Source organism: Homalodisca vitripennis, chromosome 2 (genome assembly GCF_021130785.1).
Source record: "Homalodisca vitripennis isolate AUS2020 chromosome 2, UT_GWSS_2.1, whole genome shotgun sequence".
Classification (NCBI taxonomy): Eukaryota; Metazoa; Arthropoda; class Insecta; order Hemiptera; family Cicadellidae; genus Homalodisca; species Homalodisca vitripennis.
Window position 1 is genome coordinate 8,888,444 of NC_060208.1, and position 21,052 is coordinate 8,909,495.

At 32.6% G+C, this 21,052-nt stretch overlaps 1 protein-coding gene across 2 annotated transcripts in view; it reads right to left on the reverse strand.

The window, feature by feature from the left end:
* The window catches only part of LOC124353511 (beta-alanine transporter-like), an 83,886-nt gene that overhangs the window by 18,652 nt on the left and 44,182 nt on the right, over positions 1-21,052 (reverse strand). For both annotated transcript variants that reach the window (XM_046803373.1, XM_046803372.1), the window contains exons 2-4: positions 5,444-5,627; positions 4,297-4,400; positions 367-521 (exon numbers count right to left, since the gene is read on the reverse strand). In XM_046803373.1, the coding sequence (XP_046659329.1) occupies positions 367-521; positions 4,297-4,400; positions 5,444-5,627 (443 nt within the window). The remainder of the gene's footprint in view (positions 1-366; positions 522-4,296; positions 4,401-5,443; positions 5,628-21,052) is intronic.

Genomic DNA, 21,052 nt, shown 5'->3' on the forward strand with positions numbered 1-21,052 from the left:
CGTTTGTCGCGGGATGAAGAAGGAGGTTCCCAACGCACCATCCGTCTGACTTATTTTAGTGCACGCTGCTCTAGTGGTGAATTGGAAGTCAATATCTACTGTATCCTGCACGTGTAGTGCGATATGTCACTACAGTAGGAACCACCAGAGAGTGCAGTTGAGGGAGGAGCCTATATGGCACGTGACCTTGGAGCAGCCAATGAGGACTAAGCGACGTTGCCAAACTTGTTCCCCGCTGTTAACGCAGCGCGTCGTGCCGAGTGGCAGTTAACGTGTTGTGTGGCAACGTCGCGCGGGCCTGTCCATTCTATTGGTCGCCGCCAATTGCACTCTTTCGTGACGATTACTGTAGATGCATGTACTCACCCAAGACGTAAGGTGTCCCTAGGATAGCGGGGACTGTGAATCCCACCCCCACCCTGAACAGCGTCCACGTGACAAAGTCTTGCGCGAAGGCGGTGGCAATCCCGAATAAGCACTCTATGAATAAGTAGATGAAAAATGAAGGCCTCCTACCAATGCTGCAAAAAGAATCAATTCAATTATCAACACATACAATACTTTAGATTTTAACATTTTCAAATTTACCTTTCCAATGGTAACAAAATAGTTTTTTGTTGTAATCAGTGTTGGTTGTAATGATAACAACTTTAACCAGAAGTGAATCCTCTGGGAGGTTTCCTCTGTAAAACTAGGATTGAATCTAGTCACAAACAGAACGTTTACTCTAGGACTCAGGAACAAGCTTCTGAGTCCTAAAGTTCTTTTATGATCTAATGCTAAGGTTTTTACTCCACTATCGTTGTGGAGATTTTCTGACTTTTCAGTTGTGGCTCCTGTTGCTTATATCTTACCTGGAAATTCTGGATTTTCTTCCTAACCCTTGTGTACCCAGAAATAGGCTTTTTAAAGTTCACCGGTTGCATACTATGACACTTAGATCTCGCTTGGGCCGTCAGTGCTGCCCTCAGTCGATGAATGATCTTCTGGTTTCGCTTTCTGTCAATGTTTTCCTAGATGAATAATTTAAAAAATCTGCAGGAGAGTTGGCAGATTTACTTATCGAAATGGAGTGGAATGCATATTCTACTACAAAGTTACACACCACGTCGTCATTAAGTGCACTTTCGCTCGTGAACTAAATTGAAAAGGGTATTTTTTATCAGAAATTAATTTATACAGTAGTTAATTTTTTTAAATTAAAATTTATATCTAAAGAAGCCTTAATGCCACAAACTACATTGTTATGTTTAAAGGTGTAAGCTACAACATTTGCCCCACAACTCATTTATGAACCGAGCTTGAAAGACGAAGTAAAAACACTTCTTCAAACGAAACAGACAACAGTGTACTCGTATTTCTGACATGATAAAGGAAGTAACAATCCAGTCGGCGGAGTCGTGGCTGTGATGTGATGGCAAAGCTTCTGCCACTCGTCCGTCTGTGTTTGCCTCTAGCCTCACGTTATTGCTCGAGTTATTGTTATTGTCTGTGATACTGCCGCTGTTCCATCGCTTTGTCTCTTCGGAAACTCTACATTTCAGGCTCTCATCAACAATGGCTACATTCACATCGTTGTGTGTTTTTTTAATTATGTGTTATTGTACTTTAAACAATGGATGACACTTTATATGGTGACTGTTTCACATAACTATTTCACTAACTAAGTAATGGAAAATGTTATTCCGGAATGTTTTTATGCAGTAAACACACTTATAGAAGATATCAATAGCTTAGTTAATTAGTTATTTACTTAGGGTTTCCGAATTTATATTTTTAAAACCAAAACTAGTATTATCAAGAAAAATCTCTTGGTAATATAACCAACAAAACTTAAAATAAAAGTAATATAAACAATAACAATAGTCAAACTAAACATTTTTAAAAGTTAGATACGCAAACAAAAATAACATAATAAACGGTATAACAATAACACGTGTCAGGGATTTGTGTTGGTATGCACAATGATCACAAAGGTTTCACATCCTGCCGCCATACTATATTATCACAATACCAACACTATGGCCATTCTCATTCAATGCGTAACAAATATCACTATCATTAAATTGTGTAGCAGTCGAAATGGTTAACCGTATTTAATACGATTCTCTAATTAGTTGCGGCGGAATTTATTGATAATTACGGCAGTCTTTTGCAGCCACATTCAAAGCCCCATACAAACACATTAATACATAAAAAAACAAGTCTTGTTAATATTTCACGGTAGTTCGTGCCAGTGTGATTTGTGGTTGCGATCCTGTGAAGTGACAACGCCTGGACTGGTCTCCAAGTAGCTTTTGGGTGTGTTCGAACACTTTTGCTTTCCTTTTTTTACTTCTTTCTGTTCGTTATTTTTGGATGTAATAATACCTCCCCCACCTGATGAAGAGGTTGGATTCCAATCCTCGAAACGTTGTTTTATACCTTTTATAACCTATAACGATGGCAAGTGTCGGAAATCCTTTTATCCATTTTAGACTTTATTACAGAGAATGTTGTTTAAATTGTAGAAATTTGACAAATCTCATAAACGATACAACAGATATTTTACAGGTATAGACCAAACCACTTAGCATGAAGCTTGGCCCGTGAGGGTGATATGGCTCCCCACCACCCTCATATAGCTTACCCCTCCGTGGCTCGGCCGTGTACAGGCTGCTCCAAAACCAACGCGCCACTGACAATACAAGACGTCCTTGGACATTACGTAGCATGACCGGTGACTTTGAGATGCGCCGTAGGCAAAGACGGAACTAAAGTGGTGGGGGGGGGGGTGGAGCGGCTCAGTCTGTTGCCGTATTTAGCTTTGTGAACTTCGGTCTCCAGTCTTCTATACGTGCCGCCCAAAAAACATTCGCTTGTGCCAATTCACGAGTTTTAATACAATTTGTGAATTAATTGCGTTGTGCTCATTACGTTTTAAGTAAAGAGTTTGAGATGGATCATAATGTAAAAAGTAAAATTGGAGGTAGAAGGGCTATACACGGCCAAGCAAGAGAAGTGCTTCCCATTTTATGAAACGGGAAGCAGAAACCAACACACTTATAAATTTGAAGAAAGTTCAACAGCGTGTCGTAGAGGCAACTGGAATTTCTGAAAGTACGCTGAGACGAATTTTGAAGGAGGAAAAAAATAAGTCCAATTGGCAATTCTTTTAGTACGCCCAACAAAGTAAGAAAACGCAAACATACTAAAAGTAATCTGGACAATTTTGATTTGGGTGTGGTTCGAAGAACAATAAATAATTTTCATCGACAACGGGGTTTTGTTATGTTAACTATTGCGTGTGGATCGTTGGCGTTATTGTTATTTTAAGTATACATCATTAAATTAACTTGATACAAGTTGGTAGATAAAACTGAATTTTTTCTTATTCTATTGTGTATATTGACAAATTAGTTTAACCAGTTTTATATTAATTTTTAATTTAGCAGCTAGGCTATGTCAGTTGAAAATTTTGTAGTGTATAATTGTATCTACTACCTTAAATCCTGAAGCTTACACGGTTAGTATATGATAAATTGAATTTCAATGGCTAAAAAAGCGTAGCAATTACAATTCTGAACTGTTGTCGTCGTTGGAGATCAAGAATAATATAAATTCCTACCCTTTCCTAATTTATGAGAACCCTTTCTTACCACCAGGTATCTTTACTGCAAACTCATTAAGAAGGGTGAGCTATGAACACAATTTCGGCAGAACATAGTCATTGTTAAGATCACGTACATCCGGTCCCAATATTTCCAAGATTTCCTGTATTGAATTCCCCATCATAAAAGTCCGTCGCCGTAACTTCAAAAGAGTCTAGAAATGTTCAAATATGCTCAAGGTCTCCTATACTAAATTGCTCATCATAAAAGAACATAAGGGTCTAGAAATTTTGGCAAACACTACAATATTCGGCTCCCGCCACCACTATGAACCGGGAGCCGAAAACTCTCAGTAGGGTTAGTAGCACCGTATTCACTCCCCTACTTTAGACTGTGCCCCCACGCGCTCAACTCCTCCACTCCTCACGCGCATCCCACCGGTCATGCTATAACTTCCCTAGAATAACTTATTTTGATTTGAAGTGTACCACTTGCTTTCTTATAAACTGGAGAGGGAAATGTGGCTGGTGTGCATGTGCTCGTCGTGGTTCATGCTACATGGTTTGATCCGTACCATTATTTTAACTAACACATTATAGAACATTTGTAGTTTTCTTCTCAATATAAATATTTTCCATAAAGAACTAACGGGTAAATTACTACTCTTACTCAAACATTACATTATGAGAAACAAGATGTTATTTACCTATCCTGCAGGTATCCAAATATATAGTTCCCAATAAGGCCACCTACTCCGAGTAGAACTAGCGCTAGTGTACTGTAAAAGTCTTTCTGGCACACCATGTCCCACTGTAAAATTACACATAGCATCATTTTAAATATAATACAGGATAAAACATATATTTTTAGTTTTAATGCATATGAGTTCTACGCTACATAATAAACAGGTTTCTAATTTAAGATATACTCAGTGGTTTAGACTGTATATTTACGGTTATTTTAGCTATTATACTTTCAGAAGATTACTTAAATATTGAGATTATATTTTGCACTATTATTTGAAAAAATTAAATGTATTAACATTTTTTGTAATGTCATTTAATTGGAATTTATTTACGCTTCAAAGGTTTATTCTGGTATTTGTGTATTGGCAGTTTGTTCATGATTGATGCAGGGTATAAATATTAACATCAGAGACAGCTGCTTATTTTATTGAATTATGAATAAAATATCACCTATTTAATTGCAGTTTACTCACTAAATAAATGTACTGATGTTGGCAATTAAGTTATAAATCTTATGCTATTATTGTAAGTGGAATTTTACTTAAATTAATTGTGTAAAATTATAACAATTTCCCTAAATAATTATAACTTTATTAATGTGTAAATTCTGTATAGTTTGTAATTATTCACGAGCGAAGAGATTGGGAAATAGAATACCAATAGTTTAGGTTAATTATTTGTACTTAATTTGTTCAAAATAATTATTATTCATTTATTTTTAGCATTACTATACACACAACCTGGCTGAATAAGTGTGTTTCAATTAGTAATTTATTTAATGCTAGTATTTTCCAATTATGAATTTTCCACGTGTGTTTACTTTTATATTGCCGACAGTCTAAAAAATATAAATTCGTGTGCCATCTAATATTTATCAGCATATTGTTTATTTTACACTTTACCACACGAGAATCAAAACTAACTTTATTTTGTTGATGTAGGCCTACTGCATTTTCCCATGGATAAAGCACAAAATAAAATACAAAATCTAAGTAAAATACAGGACGAATATTATCTTAAACTATTTATATATAAAACACAACTTTACAAATCTGAAAAAATAGATTTCAAGTTTATTCCTACAACTAATCCATAATAGTGGCATACCTCAGTGACAACAGTAGTGGCGTACTGTGAATAGTCGAAGGTCCAGCCGTGCCTACAAGTAGTGACGTTAGCCGCCGCTAGAGCGTGCTGACTGACCGGTAACTGCCTTAGTTCACTATAGTTGCGCGCGAACATCGTGCAGTGGCTGAAAGTCGGTTCACCGTCTTTCCACTCTACCGGAATACTGAAAAACCAAAAAAAAATGTTAGAATTATATCGAAGCAACTGAAATCATTCACTAATTTTTTTAATTATAGACTTTCGCCCACAAAAACTATCATAATAAAATATTGCGGAATAGCAACAAATACACATAACATTATGCATGTAGCTGTTATGTTTGCTATATACCGATCCAAAAAACATTTTTCTAAACATTAATCTATTTAAAAACATTTTTTATTTCCAATAACGTTTTAAGATTTCGTCTAGTTAATTTTCAGAAATATCTCATCCAAATGATTCCTAGCCATGACCTTTCGTCGATATTAGTATTCAACAATTTTAATGGCAATATAATGCGTTTACAATGTAATTAAATCAATCAGTGCAGTTTAAATGTAACGTTCCAACAAGAAATCAACCAAAATACAACTTGATTCAATAGAGGATTTTCAAATACAATAAATTAATTGGTAAATATGTTTGCTTTTGACGGTACGTTAAATACTAGTTTAATTTATTTAACGTTGTAATTCACTAATGATAATGAATTTATTTGTTCTCGTCACATATTAACTTTACAGTATTCTGAAGTATGATTATCAAATTTAAAAAAAATCATTTTGTCACGTGTACACCATTGTGAATTAACAAAACAACTGTTATACTGTGATCGATTTGATAAACTGCAATAGCATCTTTATAATGATCCATTTCAATGAGCAAGTTGATAAGATTACAAATGTGTTATTTTTAGAATAGCAGACTGTTATAAACCCATAACAAATGTAATTTTATCTGTTTAAGAATTTTTAAAGAATATTTAAATTTTATGTTTTTACTAACAATACCATCATTTATATAAATCGCAAGTCTTGTTTTTGTTTTTTTTTTTTTTTTCTAAAACTTATGATTTATTAAAGTGAACTTCTTAAAGGTAGTTTAACTAACTTTAATGATGTAAACATAACAGTAATTAAATGATCCATTGGTCTAAAGACCTTAAATAGATAATTAAAACGAGATAATCATTATGCAGCCCTTCCGCACAAAATACAGCTTTCTCACCTTCGGAGAAACTCGTTCACTTTATCCTATTTTGATAAATTATAATTTTATATACAGTGTTTTGAATTTTTGGTATTTTCAGCTCTCAGTTTAGGTATTTTTAATATTGGTGAAGATACGATTTCGTCCAATTGATATGGTATTTTTACCATAGAAAATTTCGCTTGAGTAGATTTAAAACGGATCTATAGCATCACCTGTAATAGTTCTACCATAAAATATTCTAAAAGTTTAGATTATTTTTAAAGCTCACGTGGCAGGTGTTTGAACTACTGAGATGGGGATAGACATTTTAGTGACACGGGCCGGCTGTATTGGAAGTACATTGGACTGTAAACCCGTAAGAACATTGTTAAACTTCATGCATTTTAAGACCTTATTTTTAGTTGTATAATTATGGAACATAATTTTAAAGATATAATTAGCAGGCATAAAAACGGTTTTAGTAAAAATTATATTATAAGTTAGTCAGGAAAATAACATCTCAAACATTTATCTGCTTTAACCTTTAAATAATAAAAACTATACAAATAAAAAAAACCGAGTGAATTTTATTGATTAAATCTTTAACATGTGACATATACAAAAACTCAAAAACATGTGACATAGGACCAAAAATAAGGACGTTAAAGTGCATGAAGTGTGTCGTTGTTCTTGTGGTGCAGAACTCTTCTTAAAGATATAATTACTAAAGATTTCAGCCACTCAAAAGATTTTTAGGGTTTTTCATTACTTTTATGAGTCATTCAAGAAAGAAAATCTCAAACCTTTAGGTACTTAATCGTATAAATATTAAAAAAAATTCTTTCCTTTATGGAGTCGTAAAAATCATATCTTTAAAACAAAACATGTCCCACAACAATAAGATTAAAAATAAGGGTGTTAATGTACATGAAGTGTATATTCTTATGGGTAAAACCCAAGGTTTTTTCACTACAGCCGGCTCTTATGATATCTTAAAGGCCATCCCTTGATAAATGTCTACAGCAAGACAAAATCTCCAAAATAATATACATGTTATCAATATTTATATAGAATTTGAAACAGAAAACTCAGAGGATTTGTTTTATTATTGGTTCATACGACTTATAAGTCGATTTACAAAGTACATCTCTTTTGTAGAAAACCCGGAAAGGGTCGCAAAGTGTGAGAGAGGTAGGATTTGAACCACGTCCTAATTGAAGTTCCATGTTAAGACGTCCCAGCTTTACGAGGATTTTTGTGGGTTTAATATAAATCCTTTTGGGTTTAGGGCACCGAGCCTTGCAGAAGTGTTTTAGCGCGTGCCGTCCTCCATAACATACTGTGTGTGAGTTTCTTTTCATTCGAACTCTATTTTACACTCTACAGTACAAATTAAGTCAGCAGTTTCCTTCTGCAGACTGGCACAACTTTATTGGCCTTGTTTGTAAACAAATCAGAGAATGTTGGAAACAAACACGACACAAGCATTGTATAAACTTGCCTCTTTGGGTATTTCGAGTTTGTTGATTACGTGAATAATCGGGCGAATCATGATGTTGGAAACAAACACGATACAAGCATTGTATAAACTTGCCTCTTTGGGTATTTCGAGTTTGTTGATTACGTGAATAATCGGGCGAATCATGATGTTGGAAACAAACACGATACAAGCATTGTATAAACTTGCCTCTTTGGGTATTTCGAGTTTGTTGATTACGTGAATAATCGGGCGAATCATGTGAACAATAACAAACACTTCCGACTTTACAAGACAAACAATTTGCAAGTTTGCAAGCTTATATATTCTCTCTCCTCGTACTTATTGTTCATTATACCCTTAAGTTTTAAAGAAAGTCCAATACAAATTAATCCATCTTTGTGTAACGTAATTGGAACCCATAGCAGCACCCTTCGTTTTATTTAGTTTTCAATCAATTTAAGGGCAATATTGTGTGCAATTTACTCATCATTGTAATGTAAATGTAACGTACGAATGAGGTATCAACCGTTACAAAGCTTGTTTTAATAGAGGTATTTACTTCAGTAAATTAATTACCTCAGTACAGATGATTGCTTTTGACGGTGCATTGGTCTAAATACTATTTTACATTATTTTTCGTTGTAATTCAATAATGATAATGAATTTAACATTGTTCTCTCTATATATTAATAACTCCACAGTATTCTGAGGTGTGATTATCAAATCGGAATAAAAACAATCATTTAGTCACATGTACCGTAGTGTATTTACAAAATAATGAAATATATTTTGTTATATTGATGAATGTTTGAACAACTAAAATGAAATATTTTGTAATGATCCGTTTCAATGAGTAAATAAATTTAATTAATTAACACATATTACTAACTCCACTTTATTCTGAAATATGATTAAGAAATCAGGGGAAAAATTATTGGTTACCTGTCACATGTTTATTTCCAAATAAATATTATATTATGAATGGCTTGAACAACTAGTATTACTTTTTTATAATGATTCATGTCAAATCAGAGGAGATGTTTATTATGCAACCCTCACACTCCAAATGCGGCTGTTACGACATCTTCTGAGGAATTTACAATGTCATGTACAGTGTTTTAAATATTTACGATTTCGTCACATATATGTAGTATTTTGATTAAATGAAAAGTTCGCTTGTTTTGGAGTTCGCTAAAACAAAGATACAGCATCATTTGTGAATGTTTAACAATAATATATCTTAACAACATTTTTAAAATTCTTTTAACCTTATTTTTTTAATCTCCAGTGCCTGGTGGTGGCACTTGTGAAATGGGGATAGAGATTTGAGTGACATGGAGCCGGCCTGCTATACTGACAGCCATCGTGACTGTAGGCCCGTACGAACATTGCTGAACTTCCTGTATTTTTACGATCTTATTAGTCGCACAATTATGGAAGCTATTTCATCTTAAAGATATAATTACTAGCCACTCAAAAGATGTTTAGTTCTTTTTTAATGTTTTTATGAGGCATTCAAGAAAGAAAATCTCAAACTTTTAGGTACACCATTGTTTAAATATCAGTCTTTATTTTTTGTAGTTGTATTAATTATATCTTTAAAATAAAACATCAGCCACAATAATAAGTCATAGTATCAATTTTTTTTATAGAACTTTTTAGCTCTAGCCTTATGAACTATGAGCTCTGCAGTGACCACTCGTTTGGCATTGTCATTTAGATGATGGCTTTTTATTTTCTGACTGAGTTCTTCACATTTGGAACAGACATCAATTTTAGGCCTTCCAAATTTGAAATTAAAATTTTCTTTGAAATATTTTAAATAGTACTTGTAGTTTACCTTTGCTTCTGGATGTTTTTTCTTTAAAGATCTGGTGCATTTGCTTGACATCCAACGATGTCGATGTTACTAAGGGCTTTAATGTACAAGAACTGTATCATTACTCTTATGAGCTACAACTCAAGCTTGTTTTACTACAGCCGGCACTCATGGTCTCTTGAAGGCCATCTCTTGAAAAATATCCCCAGCAAGGAAAAATATCTAACAATATTTCGACATAGTGTGACACAAAGAACGTAGGAGATTCGTCTTAACATTCGACCATATAAAGTATAAGTTGGTGTACAAAATACATTTCTTTTGTAGAAGACCCCGGAAAGGGTCGCTCAGTGTGAGAGAGGTAGGATTTGAGGTCCAAATTGAAGTTCAATGTTAAGACGTCCCAGATTTACGAGGATTTTTATGGGTTTAATATAAAGCCTTCTGGGTTTAGGGCACCGAGCCTTGCTAGAAGTGCCGTCCACCATAACTGTGGGTGTTGTGAATATCAACGCTCATTTCAGAGTTTACGAAATAAGTTAGCAGGCCTCGTTTGTAAACAAATGAGAGTATGTTGGAGACACACACTACACGAGCACTGTGTAAATTTGGCTCATTGGGTGTTTCGCCGAATTTGTTGATTACGTGAATAATAAAAAACATTCCCTACTTCACGAGGTAAACAATTTGCAAGTTATGGGAGCTGAAATGTTTCCTCTACTCGTAACTAATGTTTGTTATATTCCTCGTGCTTCAAGAAACGTAAAGGAATATAAATTAGTCCATCAATGTCTACCAAAAACAAAGCCAAAGAAATTTAAGGATTGAGGACCTTTTACGAAATTCGCTTGCCTGCTCCGTCTAGTTCTATTAAGACAATTATGCACCTGATAAGGCAATGAGAATGCCTCCTCACCTAGATTTCACTATATTTTGTGGCTTACTTGTCTCTGATATAGAAACGATCTAACAAATTTACTAATGAAATCGCAAGGCTAAAATATGAGGCTATATTACAGTCAGTATTTGAATGTTGATATTCCTCATTTATGCCATTACTTATTCGTGGAGGTAATATATCTTTTAAAATAATAAAATAAATTAAATATTTTAAAATTTAGTTATTGTATGCCAAGATACCAGTGATTCAGACGAGGCAGGAAGATCACAAAAGGTTTGAGGAGGGAAGAGATTATTGGCTTTGGCGGCCAGCAAATAAAATAATATTTGTTTTGCTATGTAAAACGGTATGAAAATTAAACCTAATAGAAAGTGTAGGTATTTTTATTACTCTCATATAGTCATATAACTTATCTTAAGAAGTGTTATTCAATAGTGTGGCGAAATTTTAAATTAAGTATTACATAGTGAGAAAAAACGGACATCCCGTTATAAGATATAAACCAACTTTAAAACTTTTCTATAGAACCACGTATTAATTTAAAATGAGTTTACGTTTTAAGTTTGAGTTAATAGTAAATAAGCTGTACAAATTAAAAACAATAAAAGTGTTAAAGGAGTTTCCTTGTTATAAAAAAAATCAGTTGCACTTGGACATTTTGACAGTGAGTAAGTACAACCAGGGGTTATAAGAGTTTCTATTCGTTAAACTACTAAGGAAATAGCCCAACTAAATAATCCATAATGGGTGTTTTCAAACTTGGAAACGTTCAAACGGGATAACTTTAAAGCTTTAGAGCTCCAGTAATTACTCAATGAAGCTTTTAATTTCGCCAAGGCTGGCTGAAAGCTCCTTATATCAGTTTAGTGTTTCAAAGTTTGTTCGTTTTCTTTCATTGAAGAACGATTAGTTTCTGATGAAATGGAAACGTAACCACTTGATGATCTTTAATTATCCACTCCAGTGTATGGAATAGTGAGAGTGAATTAGTTGAGGGTGATTAAATTCATTGCTTCAGTCAGAGAACAAAACCTTAGAGAGGAACCCTGTAGCTAATTTCACATTTTAGGCACTAAACTATTCAATAGCAATTGGCCCACATGACTTTAAAAATAAAATAAAATGTCTAAACTACAGCTAATTAAAACCTTAAGGGTGTTTATCGGTTATACATTTATGTCTCTTGTTATTGAAATTAAAACTTTAGAGTTAAAAAATTGTTTATCATGCCAGTACAGAACGTATCATAACAGTGAAGCCTTTAATTTAGCCAGGTAGTTTAAATAACTTCGATGAAATTTTAAAAGTATTGAAAATTACGTGTATTTAAGAGTTATTATTTTTTACAAATTTACTTAAGAGTATGGCAAGTTTATGGAGAAAGGGTAGACTTCAATCCCCGAAACATATTGTCCTAGCATACGACGATTGTTAATGTCTAAGGTTCTATTATCCTTGAAGGTCAATAACAGACTTTGAAAAGAATCGACTATACTGATTTTCATATCTTTCCTTGTACTTTTCTTTGATTACAGAGGGAAAAGAATATGTTATTTTATTTTAAACAGGCATCAAAACTGTTAATGCATTATTAATTTATGAAACCGTGATAAAATGGTTCTGAATTGTTTGTTCATGGAGTTTATATATGTAAAAATTAATTATGTTAATGTTACGGAAACTTACGATGTGAATCTCATCTTTATAACTTTGTTTAAGAAGGTTCTACAGTAAATGGTAGTTTTCCATTGGTGATTGGACGATTTGTACAAAGTTTAAAGTTGGGAAGATAAAAGCTTTTGCTTCTTAAGAGTGTCATCCACTTGAATTTTTGTTTCCAAAGGTTAAAGCCGAAGTAAGTAGAAAAGCGAAAAACCCGATTGGGAGATATTTAATTCTTCTCAGTGAGATGGGAGGTAACTTTTGCATTGTGAGTGGACTGTACTAACCGAGGAAATCATTACATTCATTTTATATTCATTATTCTAAACTGTACGGAGCTGAATATCTGAGTTTAAAATAACCTTATCTTTAGTACTTAAAATGATGAAATTCAAATATATTAGTATCATTGATGGGCTATATTGCATTTTATATTCTAAATATTCATGTTTTCCTTTTACTGAACTAAAGCTTACGTGGTTTTAATCGGTTTCTTTCTTGTTTATGGTTTCCTAATTTTCTTTGTCAAGACTTTATTGGGATTGTTATAAATAATTGCTCGCTTTTCGAAACCAAACGTTTAGTTATTACTTAACTTAATAGACATGTGTTAAGCAATAAATATTCTAAAACTGTTTATGTCTGTTAGGCTACGTATTTTTCAAATAGTTGGTAAACTCTGTAATTTTTTTTAACTTGAGTCGAGAAGGGTTTAATATTCAATAGTTGTTCACACTTTTAAATCCGGCTCTTGAAAATCATAATCCCTACTAATTTATCCCCACTAAATCAAGACTATAGGAAACTTCACGCTGACAAGATAATCTTTTAATTAGGTACAACTTTTTCCACGTTTACACCAGTAAAATGGTAAACATAGAATAAATATCAACTGTTCTGTTATTTATGTATTTGTTTTTATTTTCGAAGTTGAACAACAATACGTTTGAAACTAAATCTTCTAGAACTCTGTAATGGAACTTAGATAAATTATATTGTCCACTGTGAAGCGGCCAAAGTTTGTGCCACATTGCGGCAATATGTACTTACTAAACTACCGAGCTCGTCCAATATTTTGTTCTTAACGACTTCCTTTTCTCTGTATCTTCCTTTACCTAATGCTTTGTATAGTAAAATATATATTATTCTAATCACTATCAACCAATCTGTATTGTTCAAGGCCAACAACGTTTTATGGAGCATAGTGAATTATAAATATACGTTCATAGCAGAGGCATTAACTACAGATGTGGAATATGACTATACGTAGACACAAAAACACTTATTCTATTAAATATAATTATTTTATTATAAGATAGTGTCTATTTCTATTTTTTAACTAAAATATTGACTGAAAGTAATAGAAATAATTATTATAAGAAACAGTATAAATGTAGGAATACGGTTTACCACAGATCTAAAACCAAAAAAGTGAATAAGTATTTCCTGGAAGTAAAGTCATAACACCACGTATCTTTGCTCAACACACTGGATGAAGCCACAATTTTTGGTGCAGACGCTGGGTTAGTTGTATAAACCCTTAGTATCACGTAACAGGCTTCCCTGAGGTCGCATGCAACATTCCAAGTCTATAGTCCTTTTCGTTCTAGAGTTGCCCTACGGCAAGACATTCCCCAGAAGACAAAGAGAAATTGTGTCAGCCTGCTGAGTGACTGTAATAAATGAATCCATCGAGAATCTAAATGAAGAACCTAATAATCAGTTTAAATAAGTCAAGACTACTCGTTGTGCTCAATGATTTAAAATAATCTTTAAATGGAGTGTTATGAGTGTGTGAGAGATTTCTGACGTTGAAACTTTTCTGCCGTTTATATTTACTCTATCTGATCCTTTTTCACGGTCAATAAAAATGTAATAAATTAACTGAAAACGAAATTGGATATTTGTAAGAAATCAAAATAACGCCGTATAATTTTTTTAGGGAAAATAATGTACTTTTTTCTGAATTTAAAATTTAAAAGATCAGTTCACAATAAAGTATGGGTAAAGTTTTTTTATGTGATGATTTCCTTGACTTGCTCAGAAAATTTAAAAAGAAATTTAGAGTGAAGCCTGTTGAAATAGAAAGTTAGTATAGATATAGATGCCGTAGATAGTCTGGAATACAGAGCATCACTTAATATTCAGATCATGTTTACTAGAACTACCTTCTCGCTCAAGAGAAGGATTTGTTCACTGCCTTTTAATGGGCTTACGGTAACGAGATTGTACTATTGGACTTAAATTGTTCTATTCAGTCCATTATCAGCTTTTCATTTCCCAATCGTACCGTTAACTGAACGTAGGCGATGTCTATAATTCGAATGGCTTAAACTTTCATTTCGAAAACTAACCGAACTATAGAATTGAAAACTTTGCGTAAAGCTTCATGTCTATGTAAGGAACAATGAGTACGATGATGCTGTCTCTCAGTCCATGGGATTTGTCTGAGCGTTAGCGAATATTTTCATATTGGTCTTATGGATAGCCATAATGGCATCGAGAAAATATCAGAATAAATAAATGTGTAACCAAATTTAGTACAATAATATGATATTTAACATGTTACATTTGTAATCATAGAGTACAAAGTAAGAAGATATTTGATGTCAGTAACAAGATTTGATTCCAGTGCACTATTGTGTTGTGTTATCTTCCCACACTGCTATGGCACCTATTCAACAAACGTTTGAATGTAGGAAACGTACTGAGAAAGTATCAGAATAAATAAATGCGTAACCAAACTTAGTACAGTAATATGATATTTAGCATGTTACATTTGTAATCATAGAGTACAAAGTAAGAAGATATTTGATGTCAGTAACAAGATTTGATTCCAGTGCACTATTGTGTTGTGTTATCTTCCCTCACTGCTATGGCACCTATTCAACAAACATTTGAATGTAAGAAACGTATTGAGAAAGTATCAGAATAAATAAATGCGTAACCAAACTTAGTACAGTAATATGATATTTAGCATGTTACATTTGTAATCATAGAGTACAAAGTAAGAAGATATTTGATGTCAGTAACAAGATTTGATTCCAGTGCACTATTGTGTTGTGTTATCTTCCCACACTGCTATGGCACCTAATTCAACAAACATTTGAATGTAAGAAACGTATTGAGAAAGTATCAGAATAAATAAATGCGTAACCAAACTTAGTACAATAACATGATATTTAACATGTTACATTTGTAATCATAGAGTACAAAGTAAGAAGATATTTGATGTCAGTAACAAGATTTGATTCCAGTGCACTATTGTGTTGTGTTATCTTCCCACACTGCTATGGCACCTAATCAACAAACATTTGAATGTAAGAAACGTATTGAGAAAGTATCAGAATAAATATATGCGTAACCAAACTTAGTACAATAACATGATATTTAACATGTTACATTTGTAATCATAGAGTACAAAGTAAGAAGATATTTGATGTCAGTAACAAGATTTGATTCCAGTGCACTATTGTGTTGTGTTATCTTCCCACACTGCTATGGCACCTATTCAACAAACATTTGAATGTAAGAAACGTATTGAGAAAGTATCAGAATAAATAAATGCGTAACCAAACTTAGTACAATAACATGATATTTAACATGTTACATTTGTAATCATAGAGTACAAAGTAAGAAGATATTTGATGTCAGTAACAAGATTTGATTCCAGTGCACTATTGTGTTGTGTTATCTTCCCACACTGCTATGGCACCTAATCAACAAACATTTGAATGTAAGAAAACGTATTGAGAAAGTTATCAGAATAAATAAATGCGTAACCAAACTTAGTACAATAACATGATATTTAACATGTTACATTTGTAATCATAGAGTACAAAGTAAGAAGATATTTGATGTCAGTAACAAGATTTGATTCCAGTGCACTATTGTGTTGTGTTATCTTCCCACACTGCTATGGCACCTATTCAACAAACATTTGAATGTAAGAAACGTATTGAGAAAGTATCAGAATAAATAAATGCGTAACCAAACTTTAGTACAATAACATGATATTTAACATGTTACATTTGTAATCATAGAGTTACAAAGTAAGAAGATATTTGATGTCAGTAACAAGATTTTGATTCCAGTGCACTATTGTGTTGTGTTATCTTCCCACACTGCTATGGCACCTAATCAACAAACATTTGAATGTAAGAAACGTATTGAGAAAGTATCAGAATAAATAAATGCGTAAACCAAACTTAGTACAGTAACATGATATTTATAGCATGTTACATTTGTAATCATAGAGTACAAAGTAAGAAGATATTTGATGTCAGTAACAAGATTTGATTTCCAGTGCACTATTGTGTTGTGTTATCTTCCCTCACTGCTATGGCACCTATTCAACAAACATTTGAATGTAAGAAAAACGTATTGAGAAAGTATCAGAATAAATAAATGCGTAACCAAACTTAGTACAGTAATATGATATTTATGCATGTTACATTTGTAATCATAGAGTAACAAAGTAAGAAGATATTTGATGTCAGTAACAAGATTTGATTCCAGTGCCACTATTGTGTTGTGTTATCTTCCTCATGCTATGGCACCTATTCAACAAACATTTGAATGTAAGAAACGTATTGAGGAAAGTATCAGAATAAATAAATGCGTAACCAAAACTTAGTACAGTAATATGATATTTAGCATGTTACATTTGTAATCATAGAGTACAAAGTAAGAAGATATTTGATGTCAGTAACAAGATTTGATTCCAGTGCACTATTGTGTTGTGTTTATCTTCCCACACTGCTATGGCACCTAATCAACAAACATTTGAATGTAAGAAACGTATTGAGAAAGTATCAGAATAAATAAATGCGTAACCAAACTTAGTAACAGTAATATGATATTTAGCATGTTACATTTGTAATCATAGAGTACAAAGTAAGAAGATATTTGGATGTCAGTAACAAGATTTGATTCCAGTGCACTATTGTGTTGTGTTATCTTCCCACACTGCTATGGCACCTATTCAACAAACATTTGAATGTAAGAAACGTATTGAGAAAGTATCAGAATAAATAAATGCGTAACCAAACTTAGTACAATAACATGATATTTAGCATGTTACATTTGTAATCATAGAGTACAAAGTAAGAAGATATTTGATGTCAGTAACAAGATTTGATTCCAGTGCACTATTGTGTTGTGTTATCTCTCCCACACTGCTATGGCACCTAATCAACAAACATTTGAATGTAAGAAACGTATTGAGAAAGTATCAGAATAAATAAATGCGTAACCAAACTTAGTACAATAACATGATATTTAACATGTTACATTTGTAATCATAGAGTACAAAGTAAGTAAGAAGATATTTGATGTCAGTAACAAGATTTGATTCCAGTGCACTATTGTGTTGTGTTATCTTCCCACACTGCTATGGCACCTAATTCAACAAACATTTGAATGTAAGAACGTATTGTATTCAGTGCTAACCAAACTTAGTACAATAAGAAAGTGAGTCAAGATTTGATTCCAGTGCACTATTGTGTTGTGTTAAATGCTATGGTCAACAAACATTTGAATGTAAGAAACAAGTATCAGAATAAATAGTAACTACTAGTAACATGTTACATATTTAGTCAATAGTTACATTTGTAATCATAGAGTACAAAGTAAGAAGATATTTGATGTCAGTAACAAGATTTGATTCCAGTGCACTATTGTGTTGTGTTATCTTCCCACACTGCTATGGCACCTATTCAACAAACATTTGAATGTAAGAAACGTATTGAGAAAGTATCAGAATAAATAAATGCGTAACCAAACTTAGTACAGTAATATGATATTTAACATGTTACATTTGTAATCATAGAGTACAAAGTAAGAAGATATTTGATCGGAAGTCAACGATGTCAGTAACAAGATTTGATTCCAGTGCACTATTGTGTTGTGTTATCTTCCCACACTGCTATGGCACCTATTCAACAAACATTTGAATGTAAGAAACGTATTGAGAAAGTATCAGAATAAATAAATGCGTAACCAAACTTAGTACAGTAATATGATATTTAGCATGTTACATTTGTAATCATAGAGTACAAAGTAAGAAGATATTTGATTCAGTAACAAGATTTGATTCCAGTGCACTATTGTGTTGTGTTATCTTCCCACACTGCTATGGCACCTATTCAACAAACATTTGAATGTAGGAAACGTACTGAGAAAGTATCAGAATAAATAAATGCGTAACCAAACTTAGTACAGTAATATGATATTTAGCATGTTACATTTGTAATCATAGAGTACAAAGTAAGAAGATATTTGATCGGAAGTCAACGATGTCAGTAACAAGATTTGATTCCAGTGCACTATTGTGTTGTGTTATCTTCCCACACTGCTATGGTACCTAATCAACAAACATTTGAATATAGGAAACGTACTGAGGAAGATTTCATACGTAAACTTTAAATTTTATAACGGAAATTAGTTTCTACATACTGAAGGATATATATATATATATATATATATATATATATATATATATATATATATATGATGCTTTAGCCGAAATACATTAAAGAGACTGAAACATTTGTTTGGAATTTCATTGTATAATATTAGTAATGTAACGAAGATAACAAAGACAAAAAGCTCCCCATAAATTTTATTTCACATTGAGCCAGTGACGAATTAAAAACATTAATTGTATTGGAAATACTCTATTTAAAGTTCGTTTTCTGAAATAATAATAAATCACTGTTATAAGACCTACCTTAATGAAGAAAAACTGAGATTTTTATGTTTAAGAATGTCTAGGTACTTAGTAATGATGGTTTCCTTTATATTGTGAAAGATACATTCAGATTAGGAATGATTGACTGTTTTTTTTTAAGCAATTAATTTCTCAAAAAATAACTTTATTAACAAATATGTAATTTAATACAATTATGATTATAAAAAATATGGTGTTATCGAGTTAAAATACCTTAAAAAGTGTCACTTCCTGAAGGTATAATAGTTTATTTTATTAGTTACACAAATAATACAATCAAAGATTTTAATGCAAATATTTTTATTTTCAGCCGATTCCATTTTAATCCTTGGTAAACAACTGCCTAAATTTTATAACTTAATGGTAAATAATTCCTGTAAAGTGTTCGAAAACATATTTTACTAGATCACTTCTTAAAGAGAGTTATTTATCGTGACGTTGGAGGCCTATCCTGGAGGTGTGTCGTCATTAATTGTTTTCTGCCTGTCTGTCCGAACGCTATCTCAAAAACGAACCTACTGGTAGACATGAAATTTTGTATAAACTTAAGTTTCACACAAGGAAGATCGAGTTCAATGGTGATGCATGTCCAATCATAGAATTTGACTGAGCGTTATTGAAGCCTATCACTGACAGACATTTTTTGTATACAGAGATGGTGAAAAATTTATTTTTCGTATTAATGTATGTTTGTCCGCAAGGTATATCAAGCATGAAATGAACTATAGACTTGCAATTTTTACTCCAAACTCAGCTAAGCGTATCATGCGCGGTGATGTGGCCTTTTTTATACACATACAAGACAAGAACTTTACAAGTTATGTTGTTGCAGAAACAAAACGTAATTAATTTTTAAGCTTGAATTTCAATAATTCTATTATTGTGCCATACACGTGTGCTATCGCTAAAAACTTTTAAGGGGTTTTAATTAGCTTTACTTTAAAAAGTTTATTCTAATTTTATGAATTTGTATAGGCTAGTTCCTATGAAGTTGGTCCATTAGATGATTACCCAATAGTTATCGTGATTGTTGTTAAGATTTGGTATCTGAAAGGAGCAATGAATTTATTCACTCTTAACTAACTTTCTCACACCATTCCATGTGCTGAAGTACCCGATTAAAGATCATAAAATTGTAATTCTCATTTCGTTACGAACTAGGCGTTCTTTAATGGAATGAAACTAACAAAACCTTGAACTTTGACTTTGAAACACTAAACTGATATAAGGAGCTTTCAGCCAGCCTTGGTGAAATTAAAAGGCTCATTGAGTAATTACTGGAGCTCTAAAGCTTTAAAGTTATCCCGGTTAAACGTTGCAAGTTTGAAAACACCCATTATGGATTATTTAGTTGAACCATCCCGCTTAACAGTTAAAGTTTTGCAATAATAAATTCAAAGTCGTAATTGTTGCAGCCTCCTAAATTACTAATCTTTAATGAAAGTTGCTCAATAGAAGTTTAATACTCAGAGGAGAAATTTCTAAAAGAATTGAAACTTTCAAAGACCACCGATTGTAGAAGCTTACAATGAAGATGTCCTAATAAGAATATTAAACACCTTTTGCACTTTTCTTGTTTTTAATTTTCAACTGTCAACTCAACATTAAGAAATAAACTTATTTTTATGGACTTTAATGGTGTGTATAACAAGAGTAATAAATAATCTACAGTGAATATAGGATAGTCGCAACATATTCTAGTTCTATCCTTATAACGGGGTACCCTCCATTTGTAATATTTAATTTTAAGTGCCCCCACACTACTTTAATAACAGGTTGAGATAAACTACGTTATAAATTTTATTATTTTACGAGTGTTTTAC